Below are 15,231 nucleotides of genomic sequence, written 5' to 3'. Positions count from 1 at the left end.
AAGATTATAAAGAACTATATATTAAAGGTCCCGTAGCGGGACTACCCTGGTATAGAGTACACGGAATAAAGATAGCACCTATCCGAGACTTTTATATTCTTTTTAGGGCCCTATAAGCCAGGGCCCTAGCGGCACCAAAGGGGCGTATTATAGCGGTATCTACCCTTTAATTAGCCTTAGTATCGTCCTTTTCCTTATACTCGCTATTAGAAGTATTATCGCTATCGGCGTTATACTCGCGTCCCTATCCCTTTATATTAGTATTATTATACCGTAAAAAGACTACTAAGAGACTACTAGGGGACTTATAGCCACCTTTAATAGGATAGCGATTATTCCCTTTAACCTATTTAGACGATATTCTAGACTAGCTAAGGTTATATCTCCGCCGCGGCGGCGGCTAGCGGGGCGAGCACGCTTAGCGGCGCGCTTAAAGGAAGCCACCGCCGCTATAAACCGACCACGAGCCTACCTAAAGTTAGCGCGGTATAGCTTTGGCACCCCTAAGGACACGACTTATAACCGATCCGTCTCTACCCTTAGCGATAACTACTATAAGTTCCTAATAGCGTTTAAGGACTCGTTATTAGTGTTTTAAAGCTATAACCGGAACCTATACTAAATATTAAAACCCTATTATTACCGCCTAAATACTACCGAGTCACCGCTATAAGACCGACTTATATCCTTATAAGTTCGATAACTATTAGTATACTAATAATATATAGCTCCCTTCCTAGTAGTATTAGCGTATACTTTTATATCCTCCGGTTTATCCCCTCCTAGTCGCTTAATATACCTAAAATATCTATTTATAGTTAGAAATAATAACCTATTAGTATCACGCCGGCACCCTAAAGGCACCCCTAGGAACACCTATAATAAAACCCGTAAAGCGCCGGCCTCGTAGTAATAAGTATTACCCTTCTTTTTAGGCTATTTTTTCTTAGGAGGTATCTTAAAAGCTATTAGCACCGGACCCGGAACCGATATATACCCCCTATAGCACCCCTTTACTTATAATAACGGTCCCGGCTTATTATTTATTAATCGGTCTAACTATTATTATTATATATTTAACTATAACCTATTTTATTAGCCCGCCCTAAAACCACTAACCTCCCGCCCACGCTACCACTTATAAATAAATAGTATTAAAATAACCCTATCTCTTTATAAGTCACTAAATACGTATTATTAGTAACTATAGTATAAAGCCGGGTATAAAGATAAGAATAAAGGGGCGGGTGGCTTATAGGCAAACCTATAATATCGCGAGAGGGTTAAAGGAGGGAAAATAAAAAGAAGGGCGGAGGCCCCTAAAATTTTTTAATTAACCTAACTATAGTTATAGAAGGCTACCGAATTCGGCAGGTATATATAATAAAGGCAGGAGCTCCTACTAAACCCCCCGCCTAAAAGGAAAGTATAAATAAAGCCGGCCACCCCGATATAAGGAGAATTCCCGGAAAACAGGACCGCTACGGTCCTCTTTCGGCTCCCTATATAATATACCGCACCCTAGGCTAACCTAAAATCCCTAGCCTACTACTTTCCCGTTAGCCACTAGACTAGAAGTGTGATCTAGATACGTATTAAGTCACTACTAGGGCCCCCGAGGTCCCGACACGGCACTAATCCTAATAAGGAGAGTATAGGGGTTTTTCTACCCTATAGGTTTTTCCCCCTTATAACTAACTAAGAAGGACCGTATAGCCTAAGTTAGGCTCCTAGACTAGTTAGCTAGGATAGCGGAGTAAGAGAATAATAATAATAATAATTATAGAGATTAAGGCTTATCGTGAGGTATAGGTACATAGTATATACGGCTAAGATCTTACTTATATAAGTACCGGTATTTATACGCCCCCGGTTCACTATTTATTGTCCACTCAATCCATTTTTGGAAGGTTACGCGACCGCGTGCATAAGCAAGATCTTGGCCGCATATGCTGCGTACCTGTACCTCACGACAAGCCTTAATCTCTGTAATCAAAACCAGATATCTTGAGCCACCAAATCACTACTGTTTCTGCCTCTGTATTCATTGACCCTAAGGTATTAAGAACACATAATGTCCTTATGCTAGGTACCTTGTCATACACGTAATCCTGATACCCTAGTCACGTGACCTTGTCACACACACTATATAATCCTGATGCCCTGGTCACGTGACCTTATCATATACATCACGTAATCCTGATTACCTACTCTAACGTGTACAGGTACGTAATATTTACAGCCAAGATCTTGCTTATGCACGCGCTCGCGTCACCTTCTTATTTGGGGTTGAGTGGACAGCAAATACCGAACAGGGGGCGTACAAATACCGGTACTCTACTTATACACGCGGTCGCGTAACCTTCCAAAAATGGATTGAGTGGATAATAAATAGTGAACCGGGGGCGTATAAATACCGGTACTCCTAAAAGGGTAAGGCCTATGCTTGATACCAGGCAGGGTTCTCCGGGATACCGGTACGTACTCATGTTGTTTGTGTAACACTAGTCGCGGGTGGCACCGTTATATCCTCCTACAGAGTTAGCCTCACTTGCAACAACAATGCTTCCTTGCGGCCATGCCATTCCTACGCCGTCGCGGCAACGTAGTCGCCGATTCTGACATGAGCCACCCACCCGCCATTGCTGGCAAAACTCTCCCCCACACAGGCTGTTCGCCGCCCAACCATCCCTCGGACTCCAGCCTCGATTCAGCCGGCGACTCTGCTGCTAGGGCTGCTGGGGCTGCACGGGACCCCGTCATCGCAAAATCACCCTCAGTTTCAGCTTCTCCCAACCCCCCCAGTGCCCGGTGCGAAGGAAGTGAACACACGAGTACGACGGGGGAGTCTCGTTCCCGGCCTGAAACTCCCCCTGTCCAAGCCGAGAGTTCCAAGCATCGGCGTTTTTCTATCTTGAAGTTTCGCAATGCGTCGGACACTCAGCTTTCCCTGCGAGCGAGACAACAGGCGTGCAGCATCCCGCCGATACCCAGACGTATGTCTAGTCTAGTCTATTCGTATAGTGAAGGAAGTTGCAGTGCGGCTCAACTCTCACCACGCTAACGGTTGCAGCTCCCGAGATCATAACTACCGCGCCAACCGATTACCCCTTTCCTCGGAACAAGAAGTCCCACCTACGACTTTCCGAGCGTTTTCGTAAGTCGAGTGAAGCCTCCAGATTTAGCCGACATGATCCCTCAAGAGACGCCGTTTGCAAAGATGCACCTGGCGGACTAGATCGGTCAGCTTCTGGGACTCGGCCGACGCCAGTCCCATTCAACTCATCTATGCCAGGGCCGTCCGCCAACGTACCAGATACGAGCAGAGGTTATGCGCCTTCAACTGTGTCGACGAATGCCTGGCGAGTTTCCGAATCATCTCGATCTGATGCCAGCTCGAGTCATAGCCGCTCAACGACACAGACAAAGTTACGAGTTCGACCTGCACCTAGTTTCCCTTGGTTTTCGAGAAGGAAAAACAAAGTGCCTGTGTCATTATTTGAACTATCTCATCTCCCACAACAAGCAACATTGCCTGATTCCTTGGAGTCTATGGCCACTTCCCAAACGAGCATTGGCGGAATACAGATGTGGGGATCTCGCGAAACCCAACGCCGGGCCCAAAATACGTCAAGGCCCTCGTCCAGCCAGGGTGGTGGAGTCGTAACTGTTATGCCTGGCACAATTGCGGACCAGCCTCCCAAGGTGGCCACCACGACGGCTACTGTGGCGACCAGCCCAGAACATACGAATTTACCACAGTCCCCACCTACAATATCACGGCTACAGCTGCGTGCAAGATCTTCAACCATTAGTTCGCTGGGGATAACTTCGATGGAGGACTACCTGGCTCCCGAGACGACAAGGACATCCTCGTCTACCGGCCGTAAGAACCTAGGCGACGTGCTTGGTTTCAACCGATTGCGACAGAACCCAGAACCGGGCCAGGCATTGCGGCATGTGACTCTAAGTCCTGGCACTCATAGTTCTAGCACTTCCAAGAACAGTTCCATGCAGATGGCTAGGGAGCCCGTCCCACTCCCTGATCGACGCGACGATGAATCGGCGGTCAAATATTTAGCCCGCATTGAACAGTCGTTACCTCGCGGTGTTATTGCCAGCGCTCTTTCGCGTGCCCCAGATCCCTTCTTCTCTCTTGTACTTCGCAGTTACATGCGCCGATTCAGCTTCTTTGGCGACCCGATGGACATGGCTATACGCAAGCTTCTCATGGAGGCCGAACTTCCCAAAGAGACTCAGCAGATCGATCGGTGCTTGCAGGCTTTCGCCAATCGATATCATGAATGTAACCCGGGTATTTACTCCAGCCCAGACCAGGCCTACTTTGTCGCCTTCTCACTACTTATCCTTCACACCGACGTTTTCAACAAGAACAACAAACACAAGATGCAGCAAGCAGATTACGTCAAGAACACACGGGGAGAGGGAGTTTATGAGCCTATTTTAAAGTGTTTCTACGACAATATCACATATACACCATTCATCCACGTCGAGGAGGATGTGGATTGGGGCGGCGAGCGCCAGCGGACCGCACGGAAAACGAGATTTCCTGGTGGGGCGTCGGACATGATGCCGAGAAAGCCGTCCAAAGAGCCATTAGATCCTTATACGCTCATTCTAGATGGCAAGCTGGACACACTGCGACCCAGTCTCAAGGACGTCATGGAGCTGGACGATCGTTATAACTACCTTGGGACCTCCAAGGATCTGAACGTCAGAGAACTGCAGCACACTTTCTTCAGGACAGGAGTCTTGCAAATCGTTTCGGAGCGGTCGCGTCCAGATGCATTTCGCGACGGCAATAGCGCTTCCAATGCAGAGACCGCGTCGCAAGGTGTCGTAGACATCAAGATCACCAAAGTTGGTATCCTGTGGCGAAAAGAGGCGAAGAAGAAGAAGACGCGACCCAGATGGCAGGAATGGGGTGCCATTCTTACTGGGGCTCAACTCTATCTCTTTCGAAACACCGCGTGGGTGAAGAACCTTATGCACCAGCATGAGTCGCACATCAAACAAGGTTTTTACGGAGAGCCCATCATCTTCAAACCGCAACTTCCCGAGTTCAAACCCGACACCTTCATGCCAACCAAAGACGCTGTTGCCCTTGTTGATCTGTCATACAAAAAGCACAAGCATGCCTTCAAATATGCGAGGCCGGCTGCTTTTGTAGAGGAAATACTACTCGCCGACAGCGAGGAAGAGATGAATGACTGGCTAGCAAAACTTAATTATGCCGCGGCTTTCATGACCTCGGGCATCCGCATGCGAGGGGTTGTGGGAAGTCACTACGAGGGCCAGAGCCGTCGTGGTATCCGACGGCTCGACAGTTCAAACACCACCCAAGTTATCCAGACTCCCACTGGAGAAGTAAGTATAGCTCGAGGCAGAATCAACCAGCATGAAGCAAAATCTATACTGGCCCAACGCCGACAGGCTATGTCAGGGGCAGTGGTGCAGGCTGCCCATGATATCGCAGTTAAGGAAAGAGAGCTCGAGGAAGACCTTCGGAACGCCCGACACTTGCAGATCCTGTCGCCAATCAAAGCCAGATCGCGGGAAGATCTCTTACGGGAGGCTGCCCGGATGGATGTTAAGATTAAGTGGATACGGATGGAAATATGGCGCATCAAATGTCACCGCGATGTACTGATTCGTGATCTTGGAGAAGAGGGCGTCACAGTCGAAGATTCATCACGGACAAAGTCACTGAACAAGGACCATGACAACTCCGAAAGCATTAATTCCCCTGTGAGTATGGGAAGACCTTACACAGGTGGCATTTCCACACGGGCCGATTGCGTCGGAAGAAGAGAATGCGCCGTCTCAGTGGGTGTCCCAGCACAGCCAAGTGCGGCGGACGGTCATGCACAGAACGATTTTCCACCTTGGCGGATCTCCCATGATTCGGCGACGAGCGCTACCCCGAGCGCACTCGAGCAGCCGGCCCCCTGGGAATCGTCGCTCCCATCTCCGTCACTAGGGGTAAATACCCGCCCCAGGTCTGGCTACAGCACTGCGCCGTCATCCACAGTACAAGAGATTCAAAGCACTGGCAATGGGGGCCGTGGTCACTCACAGGCGCGGGAAGACTCGCAGTTACAGGCGGAACCCCCTAACACAGAGCCATGCCATTTCGGTCCGGATGCTCGGGAACAAGACATTCTGGAACAATCTTCATTTTCGGAACCATATTCACTGAATCCAGGCCACTCCCTAGGTTCAGGCAGAAGCCGTGCTAATTCCATGGCAGGAGAAGCAGAAGATATAGATCATCGGGACCCTCTGTCCACCGGCGTGAAAGAAGATAGGACTAAAGTTCGGCGGACTCTGCAGCGGACTCTCAGGGAGGGCTCAGGACACTTATCACATCACAGGAGCCGGAAAGGTAAAGATTCGGTACCCACCGATATATCCGAAGATAATATAGTTCGAGACGATGGCTTAAGTCGTGGGTCTGGAAGCTTCGTGGTCCATGGAAAAAAAGCGTCCGTCATCGATTTAGGACATAGTCTTCAAAATCTAAGGAGGAGCACGTAACAGTGCGGATACAGCGTGATCAAAGAATATCTCCGAGCAATACAAGAGAACAGTCCCATAATAACCCTTCTATATACCACGTGTTAGGTGCCTAAGGTCCCCGATAAGGCCGTTAGGCTATAATCGAGGACACGTTATATACTAGTCCGAATACGGCGGTACTTCTAGAGGATATACTAGGGACTCTCTAAGGAGACCTTATATTTCTATAGAGATATAAGCGGCTAGTTATAGGTTAATCGCACTAAGTAAGGCCGAATAATTGTATTAGCTAGAATTAAGGAAAGGAAAGGAAAAGGTCTATAGAGAAGTGCAGGATTTACTAGGTTTATACGAATCCGCGGTAAGGGCAGTATAAGGTCCGAGCGCCGGACTTATATGCTGATTAGCGGTTCCGGTCTTATACTGGAACTACGTATTTAAGGGGTTAACCCGTGATATTACCCCCCTCCCCCCCCTCCCCCCCTGTTTCGGGTCGCGATAACTAAGCGCCGGTCCCCTTTTACCTAAACGCCGCGCGAGGGAGGCGTGTATCCTCCTTTATATTAGGCCGGTTAGCGTCGCGCTTAGTTCGCGGCGACTTTGCCTATAAGTTATCGGTTCTCCGCGCTCCGCCTTACGCTTACTAGTTATATTAAATAACCCCCGGTTACTCCTTCTCCTTTATTCGTAAACTACTATAATAAACAGCTCTATAGGCTTTTATCGTATTCTATTATTTAATATTATAGTATAAGCGTAGTTTCGCCCGGGTTTTTATTTATAGTTAGTTTTTCCTTTTATAAGCCTATAATATCGTTTTAGTAGTAAGCTTTATCGCTGATTCCGTGCTAAGAGCCGTATCGTTCCGTGCTAACTCGCGGTATAGTCTTTCTAACCTCGTAGTTATTTTATTAATCTCGTAATTTATAACTTTTCGTTTACCTCCTTTAACTATTATAAGTTTCTCGATAAGCCTTTATATCGAGCCAGGTTAGTAGCTAACAGGGCGTGTATAGATATCCGCTCCCCGATATAGCGCCCGCCACGCCTATAAGGGCACCGCTAAGGAATAACTAGCCGCTAGCGATATCGCGCCCCCCCCCCCCCCCCCCCGCCTCCGATAATAAGGGAAGAGGTTAATCGGTTAAGAGTATAGCTAATAAGGCCCTCGCCGCTATAGCGAATACCGGTAAGCGTCCGGCTAAAGAGGAGGTTCGTGATACGGCCTAATACTTCGCCGTAAGGATCTTACTAACTCTCCGGTAGGCCGCGACGCTAACTAAGCGTTAGCGTGGCCTAGCCTACCCCCCCGGCTAACCTCGCGATGCCTTCTATCGCCCTTATACCGATCGTATAGCTAGCGTTAAATAGAAATTTAATTAGATATACTATAATTAATCCGGGCCTAGCGCGGCCCGTAATAACCCTAAATACTATAAATACGCTATAGGATCCTACCCGTGCCGCCCCGTAAGTTTCCTGCGATTTATAAGTAAGGTCGTTACGACTAACCTCCCTAGCTCCCCGTTACCGCCGTCCTATTTATTAAGCCCCTAGCCGATACGGGTCGCGTTATACGCGATAACCCAGATAATAACGATATAAGTATCCCCCTTATTTTTTTCTAAGTCGCTACTAACCCTGGCCTAGCTCTATAAGGCCTATAAGTTAGCTTATAATAACTACTACGCCTCCCTATCCGAGGCAGCTCCCGCTATCGCCCCCGCTAACTCCGCCCCCGCCTCCGTTAATATTAATAAGGGTCTCCGCTATAAGGTAGCGGCACTCCGCCACGAGGTTCGTTTATAGGGCGTAGCGATAACGCGCCTCCTAGAGGGTATCCTCGCCGCCCTTTAGGGAGGTGGCGGTCCTGCTACCGGTAATAGCAATAATAGTAGCTAGAAGGGCCTAGGCGATAACGTCGCTAATTAAAGTCCTCTACGGAGGCACTATCTATCTCCTTAAAAACTAATAGGGGGGCTAGTAAATTCCCCCCCTTTAATTAACTTACGACTATAGGTTATGCCCTCCTTGTATTAGGGTCTTTTTATCTTCGCGTATTCCTTATAATATAGTCCTATAAAGGCCTATTATTCTTATCCGCGGGGCTATATTCCGCTTCGAAATCGTCTAACGCTTTAGTATTCTACACGGTATCTAACGGTTCCTAAGTAGGTTCCGTGTATCCCGCCTATCGTATTAACACCTCGCGTAGTACGCCGCGACCTCGCCGTTTATTCTATATATATAAGATACTTTCTACCTCCTACTCTTTATCGTTATAGAGTGCGTCCTTAATCGGTTCGGGTTAGGGGTTAGTTATAACCTATCCAGGGAGGGGGTCGCGGCTAGCTCGCTTTAGGATATCGACGTGGAAGCGGGGATATATCCCCGAGGGTATATCTAGCTTAACGATATAGGAGTTAATCACTTTCGTTACTTTATACTTTTAGTATAGCTAGCTTAGCTTCTTTAAGGGCCTAGGCGTGGAGTAGTTAGCTATAGAGAGCTACGCGAGGTCTCCTACTTCGAAGCGCTCCGTTAGGAGTCGCCGCTTATTCGCGGATTCCTTATCCTATAGTTACTTCGAGGCTATAGCTGCTTATATAAACTCTATAGCACCTTATAAGCGACTTAATAGGTCGTGAGCGGCGGCTTTTTTCGGGTATACGGGTATCGGGTTATAGATTTAGATAGGGTCGATATAAAACCCGTGTTCTAAGAAGAAAGGACTTAGCTGGGTCGTTAAGCTTTTCCTGCTATTAAGCGATAACTACACGGCGGGTAATAGGCGACCCTAGTTATCCTAGGAATAGTATACGAAGGTATAAAGGTAGGCCTAGATATCTTAGTTTAACCTCTCGGGCCCTCCGTCGGTCTAGGGGTAGTATACTATACTAAGTCGCTACTTAATCTTTATAAGTTTATAGAAGTGTCGCTAAAACCTCCCGGTCTAGTTCGAACCTCGGTCGCTAATAATTAAGAGGGGTATACCGTAGAACCTAAAATAGTAGTTTAGGAAGCGTTCTATATAGGCCTCCGCTTTTATCGTTTTTATTACTTTTAACGTTACTAACTTCGTTAGCCTATTTATAATCACTTATAGGAACCTTACCCTAACCTTACTAATAGGTAATAGGTCCGTTATAAAGTCTATTACAAGGTGGCTACGAATTCGCTTTAGCACGGGTAATAGTTTTAGTAGCCCGCGTTTTATATTCCGCTACTAATTACCTCCGTTATACGGATTATAGTTACGGATAAACTTCCGTATATCCTTATTTATACCGGGCTAAAAGAACTATCAGGCTATTATAGCGATTATATTCTCCCTGCCCGGGTAGCCGCTAATAGCAAAGTCGTGGATCGCTTATACTAAGCGTCCCCTTAACGGCGAGTCCTCCCCGGAGCTTAGAACCTAGAGATAATCCCGGAAGGTTATATATCCCGCGGGGTTAAGGGAATATTCCGTGATCTATAATCGTAGCCTAAGGGAGGTGTTAAAGCTATAAGCTCTTATAGTGATCGCGGCGAGGACTCCTTAGTACTAGGGGTCGGTTACTATAGTCTTATCCTAAAGTCATTAAAGGTCTTTATTTACTTCGAATACACGCTTAATAGATATCTTCCGTATTATCGGCTTAGGAATCGTTTTTAGGATCCCGGAATCGGGTATTAATTAGATTACCCGCCCCTATTCCTGGTCGTCTAAGCTATCCTTCGGGGCGTCCTATTCGCGATAGGAAAGCGTATCCACTACGAAGTTCTTAGTACCTCGCCGGTACTCTAGTATAAAGTTAAACTAGGCTAATTCGCTAGCCTAGCGGCTTTGCCTTTCGGTAAAGAACCGTTTAGTTATAAAGTACTTAAGGGCCTTATAGTCTAATAGTATCGTGAATTACTTATAGCTAGTTAGTTCTGCCTTCTAGGCGAGTACGCAGCTTATAATTACTAGTATCTTCTTATTATAGATAGGGTAGTTATACTCCGCCGGGGTAAGCTTACGCGAGTAATATACGACCACGCAGCGATATCCTAGCTTATCCACCTAGGATAGGATACCGCCTGGCGTATAGCCTAAGTAGTCGGTTTCTAATATAGTCTTATAGTCCGGGTTCTATAACTATAGGACGGGCTCTATCTAGAAGAGTCGTTTTAGTTCCTTAAAGGCAGCGTCTTCTTCGGTCCCCTACCTAAAGAGCCGGTCCTTTTTTATTAATACTATAAAGGGGGCCGTGATACCTATAAAGTCGTAGATAAATATCCAGTAATAGTTCGTGAATCCTAAGAAGCTTTGTACTCCTTTTATAAAGGTAGGGGCCTCCTAGTCGCGGATAGCCTTTAGTTTCTTAGGGTCGTAGGATACTCCTTTACCTACTATAACGATAAAGCCTAGGTATTTTACCGTTATTACGCTAAACTCGCACTTAGCCGGGTCTAGATTTAGACCGGCGTTTATAAGCCTATATAGTACTAGCCGGACCTTCGCCTTATAGTCCTTATAAGATCCACTTAAGTAGATTAGGACGTCGTTAATATAGGCCGTGATAAAGTCGTTAAGGAACTCCTATAAGGTCTGGTTAATATAGTATTAAAAGGTGGCGGGTACGCCGCTTAGTCTAAAAGGATATACTAGCCACTTAAAGAGACCGAAGCGTGTTTTAAAGGCCGTTTTACTCTTATATCCGGGAGCTATATAGATCTTATAGAAGGCGGCGACTATATCAAGCTTTATAAACCACTTAGCACTAGCCAGGTTATATAGGGTCTTAGTGATTAGGGGGAGGGGGTAGCGATCCCGCTAAGTAATCGTATTTAGGGCTCTATAGTTATAGTAAAAGCGTAGACCGCCCCCTAGCTTCTTTACGAATAAGACCGGCGCGGTAGCCGCTAAGCTATTAGCTTATATAAATTCCTTATCTATTAGGTCGTTAAGCGTCTTCCGGAGTACTAGTAACTCTTCCCTGGATATACCGTAAAGGGGCCCTTATAATAGGGTCGGCTTAAGCCTATCAGGACCTTGTTTTAGGGTGATTTCGTGGTTAACGCCTAGTCGGTAAGGGGGTAAATCGTTAGCCTTATTAGGCGCGAAGAGGTCGCCGAACTCTTATAGTATATTTATAGGGATATAGTCCCGAGGGTCTATTAATTCCTTTTTATAGAAGGCCTTATCGATATCCTATATACTAATAGCCTAAATTAAGGTATTAAACTCGTCTCTTTCTTTTCCCCTTAATCCTCTTCTTATCTATCGTATTATAGCCGTAAACACCGATCCCGAGACTAGCCTTACTTCGTGGATAGCTCGTATATCGGCTAGTTCCTCCTCGCCTACTAGTCGTAGGTTAATATCGGCGACTCCGTGGTATAACCTACGGTTCTTCGCGTAATACATAACGTTATTATATTCTAGCCACGGTTTTCCTAGGAATATATCCTAATCTAGTCCTTCTACTATATAGGCGAAGACTCGTTATATATAGCCGCTAATCTTAAGCTTAAACACGGCGATCCCGGCGCTAGTAGCCGGCTTAGACGTATCCGAGAATCCTTTTAGTAATCGTCTCCTTTTATTAACTAACGGTAACTAAAGTCTTTAAGTAAAGTATTCGTTTATAGTAGCGTAGTAGTTATAACCCGTATTTATAAGAGTATATATATATCTTTTATTTACTTATATTAATATTAGAGCTAAGTCGCTGCTAGCTAGGTGTTTAAACGCCTCCTACTCCCGCTATAAAGCGGCTATTAGCTTTAATACCCGTTTTCGCGTTAAAGCTATTCTTTTCCTAACTCTTTATTATCCGAACCGTCTAAACTCGCGGCGACGTCGCTATCCTTAGCCTATACCTTTGCTACGCGGGCGCCCTTAGCCTTACCCTTATCCCGGGACTTATAGTTTATACGAATATATCCTTTTTTCCTATAACCCTAGCACTCCTAGTTATCGCGAGGTCGGTCTATAGTCGTATCGGGCCGGACCTAATTAATCCCGCCTATCACGATATCTCCGTTAGCGTTAGTCTCTCGGTTCCGGGTTCGGTTCGGTATATAAGTGTTCCGACTAATTAGGCGTAGTCCTTCTAGCTTTTAGGCGATACTTTATACCTTAATAACCTAGCTTATATAATTATAGGGTAACTTCGCGGTAACTAGGGCGCTATATAGCTTCTGGCTTAGGGCTCCCTCTAGGAAGGTGATTTTCGCCGAATCTGCCTACTCGCTGCCCCCTACTTAAGCGATCTGTTTTTTAAATTTCGGTAAGAACTATAAAAAGGTTTACTCCTCGCGTTATTTAAGGGAATATAGCGCGAGGGCCGCGCGAGGCTATTTATTTTAGTCCTTATATATACGGTTTAGGGAGGTAAGGAACGACTCTGGGTCGCGGGTACCTCCCGGCCCCCTAGCGGCGTAGAAGGTTAATACCACTTACTAGGCACTCCTTTCTAAGTATAAGTTAATATAGTACTATATTTCGGCTCGGTTATTAAATAAGTGCTTATCTAGCAGGAGCTTATCGTATATCTGCTACGACTAGGTAGCGTACTTTATTCGTTTTCCGCTAAACTTTATAGGGTATAGTAGGGGCTTAGTACGCGGTGGGCGTGGTTTACTTAGTTCCTATAGGACTATAATCTAGGGGGGAGTAAAGGTCGCCGGGGTCGGGGGACCTATTACCGACTCGGTAGGCGTGTTTATAGGGGCTCCCTCCGAGGGGGGCGCGAGGTTAGGGGTAGGTTATTACGGGGCCTGGATATTCGCGAGGCTATTCGTAAGTCGTTAGAGTAGCTCTTATTATTAAGCTATCTATTCCTATAAAGGACCGAGCGTCGTATTAATAGCTTTGGTGATCCTTCTATCCGTCCACTTAGCTAGATCGGCGGGGTTTATAGGACCGCCGCCGCCTAACGGCGTGTTCGTATCTGGCTCTATGCTAACGCAGCGCGTAGGGTTCGCTAAATTCTAGCTATATAAGCGGCTGGTTATAGGTTAATCGTACTAAGTAAGGCCGAATAATTATATTAGCTAGAATTAAGGAAAGGAAAGGAACAGGTCTATAGAGAAGTGCAGGATTTACTAGGTTTATACGAATCCGCGGTAAGGGCAGTACGAGGTCTAAGCGCCGGACTTACGTGCTAACTAGCGGTTCCGGTCTTATGCCGGAACTACGTATTCGAGGGGTTAACCCGTGATAAGAGAGACCTTATATATAACTTTTTATAGGGCTATAATTGCCGCTTAAGTACCGTATCTCTTTTTATAAAGACCCGTTATTCCGACTATACTACTTAGTTATTCCGACTATACTACTTAGTTATTCCGACTATAGTTTATATATATAATATAGATAGACCCTTCGGAATACTAATATAGTACTTCGTAGCTACGGTCTTTAAAGTCCTTAAATAAGTTAATTAATCTGATCGCTCGGATTAATTACGTTATATTAATTAATAAGCTTATTAGTTCGATTAAAGCTAATAGTAGTAGTAAGTAGTAGTAATACCTCTCCCTCTTCCATGTCCACGTCTATATCCACGCCGCCCACGCCCATGCCCACGGCTATATTATTCCTATAATAAGACAACGAACGCGCCGCCTCCTATTCCGTGGATTAACTATCGCAAACAGTATATAACTTAATTACGTTCAAAATAAGCGATCGATCTGTTGATTTAATTAACTCTATAGAAATCTCTGATCGTAGTGCTAAATTCCTGCCCTTATTCCTGCGGCAGATCCACTCCCACTTCCGGGCCCGGAATAACCCGCTCCGAACCTGCTTTAGGCCAGCCTATACGACACACCCCCCTAACTAAATAACTATATAACAGTTGCTTAGTTAACGTTATTTATAGGCGTCTTCCATCGATATATCCCCTTCTATAACGTCCACGTAGCTCCTATCGAATTTTTCTTCTAGCTCTTCTAGATACTCCGGTAAGATCTCCTCTAGCTTATTTATATACAGGCGTCCCTGTATATCCATTACTCCCACCTATTTTCTAAAGCTAATAAACTTTTCCCCCGACAGGGCCTTTATTAATCCATCAGCGATTATATCGGCGCTTATAACGTAGCTAACTTTAATCCTTCTATACTACTACGCCTCTTATAGCCAACAGTTATATATATCGACGTGCCGTAATCGCGTATTTAATTAAGCGATCTCCGCCGTTAGGAGGCGTATCGTTTAGCTGTTATCGTATCGTATCTTTAATCGTGGATCGTCGAATATCATACCCATCGCCTCTAATAGCCTCTTCGTGAATATCCCTTCCTTCGCACCTTATGCCAGCGAGAGCAGCTCTGCCTTTATTATTAACGTCGTCACTATTACTTACTTATTAGCTCGCTAGGCTATTATGCCTCTAAACAGGCGTATTATAAATACCTAACTACTCTTACGATTAATTAAGTTATCTATAAAGGACGCGTCGGTAAACACCTCGATAAAGTCGCCACCACCTAGTTCCAGGGCGTAGGTTTATATAGCTAGCAGATATCGAATTAAATAGTCGGCTGCTTCGTGATACTAACGGCTTGGATTTATATTAAATCTGCAGAGTCGTGATACTATAAAGGCGATATCGGGGCGTGTGATCACTATAGCGTATAGAACTAATCCTATCTTTCGTTAATAGCTCTTAATAGTGGTGGACTTCCTAGCGTACGGCAGCAGCTCTACCG

The 15,231-nt window shown here is 45.8% G+C and overlaps 2 protein-coding genes across 2 annotated transcripts; one reads left to right on the top strand and one right to left on the bottom strand.

Annotated features, from left to right (window-relative positions):
• Window positions 1-1,911: 1,911 nt before the first annotated feature.
• ACRALDRAFT_208331 (uncharacterized protein) lies at window positions 1,912-2,585 on the bottom strand (the record flags this gene model as incomplete). Its single annotated transcript, XM_071022441.1, has 8 exons — window positions 1,912-1,960; window positions 2,000-2,038; window positions 2,072-2,085; window positions 2,147-2,163; window positions 2,263-2,278; window positions 2,350-2,362; window positions 2,454-2,484; window positions 2,552-2,585. The coding sequence occupies 8 exons, from the start codon at window positions 2,583-2,585 to the stop codon at window positions 1,912-1,914; spliced, it is 213 nt and encodes a 70-aa protein (XP_070878250.1).
• Window positions 2,579-6,558, top strand: ACRALDRAFT_2100297 (uncharacterized protein; the record flags this gene model as incomplete). Its single annotated transcript, XM_071023006.1, has 4 exons — window positions 2,579-2,996; window positions 3,074-3,299; window positions 3,396-5,881; window positions 6,002-6,558. 4 exons carry the CDS (start codon window positions 2,579-2,581, stop codon window positions 6,556-6,558), a joined length of 3,687 nt encoding a protein of 1,228 aa, XP_070878249.1.
• Between the last annotated feature and the right edge of the window lie 8,673 nt (window positions 6,559-15,231).

This window comes from Sodiomyces alcalophilus, assembly GCF_042370955.1.
Source record: "Sodiomyces alcalophilus JCM 7366 unplaced genomic scaffold ACRALscaffold_2, whole genome shotgun sequence".
NCBI classification, from domain to species: domain Eukaryota; kingdom Fungi; phylum Ascomycota; class Sordariomycetes; order Glomerellales; family Plectosphaerellaceae; genus Sodiomyces; species Sodiomyces alcalophilus.
Note: the sequence above shows the minus strand (reverse complement) of the source record. Positions and strands in the feature narration are given on the sequence as shown.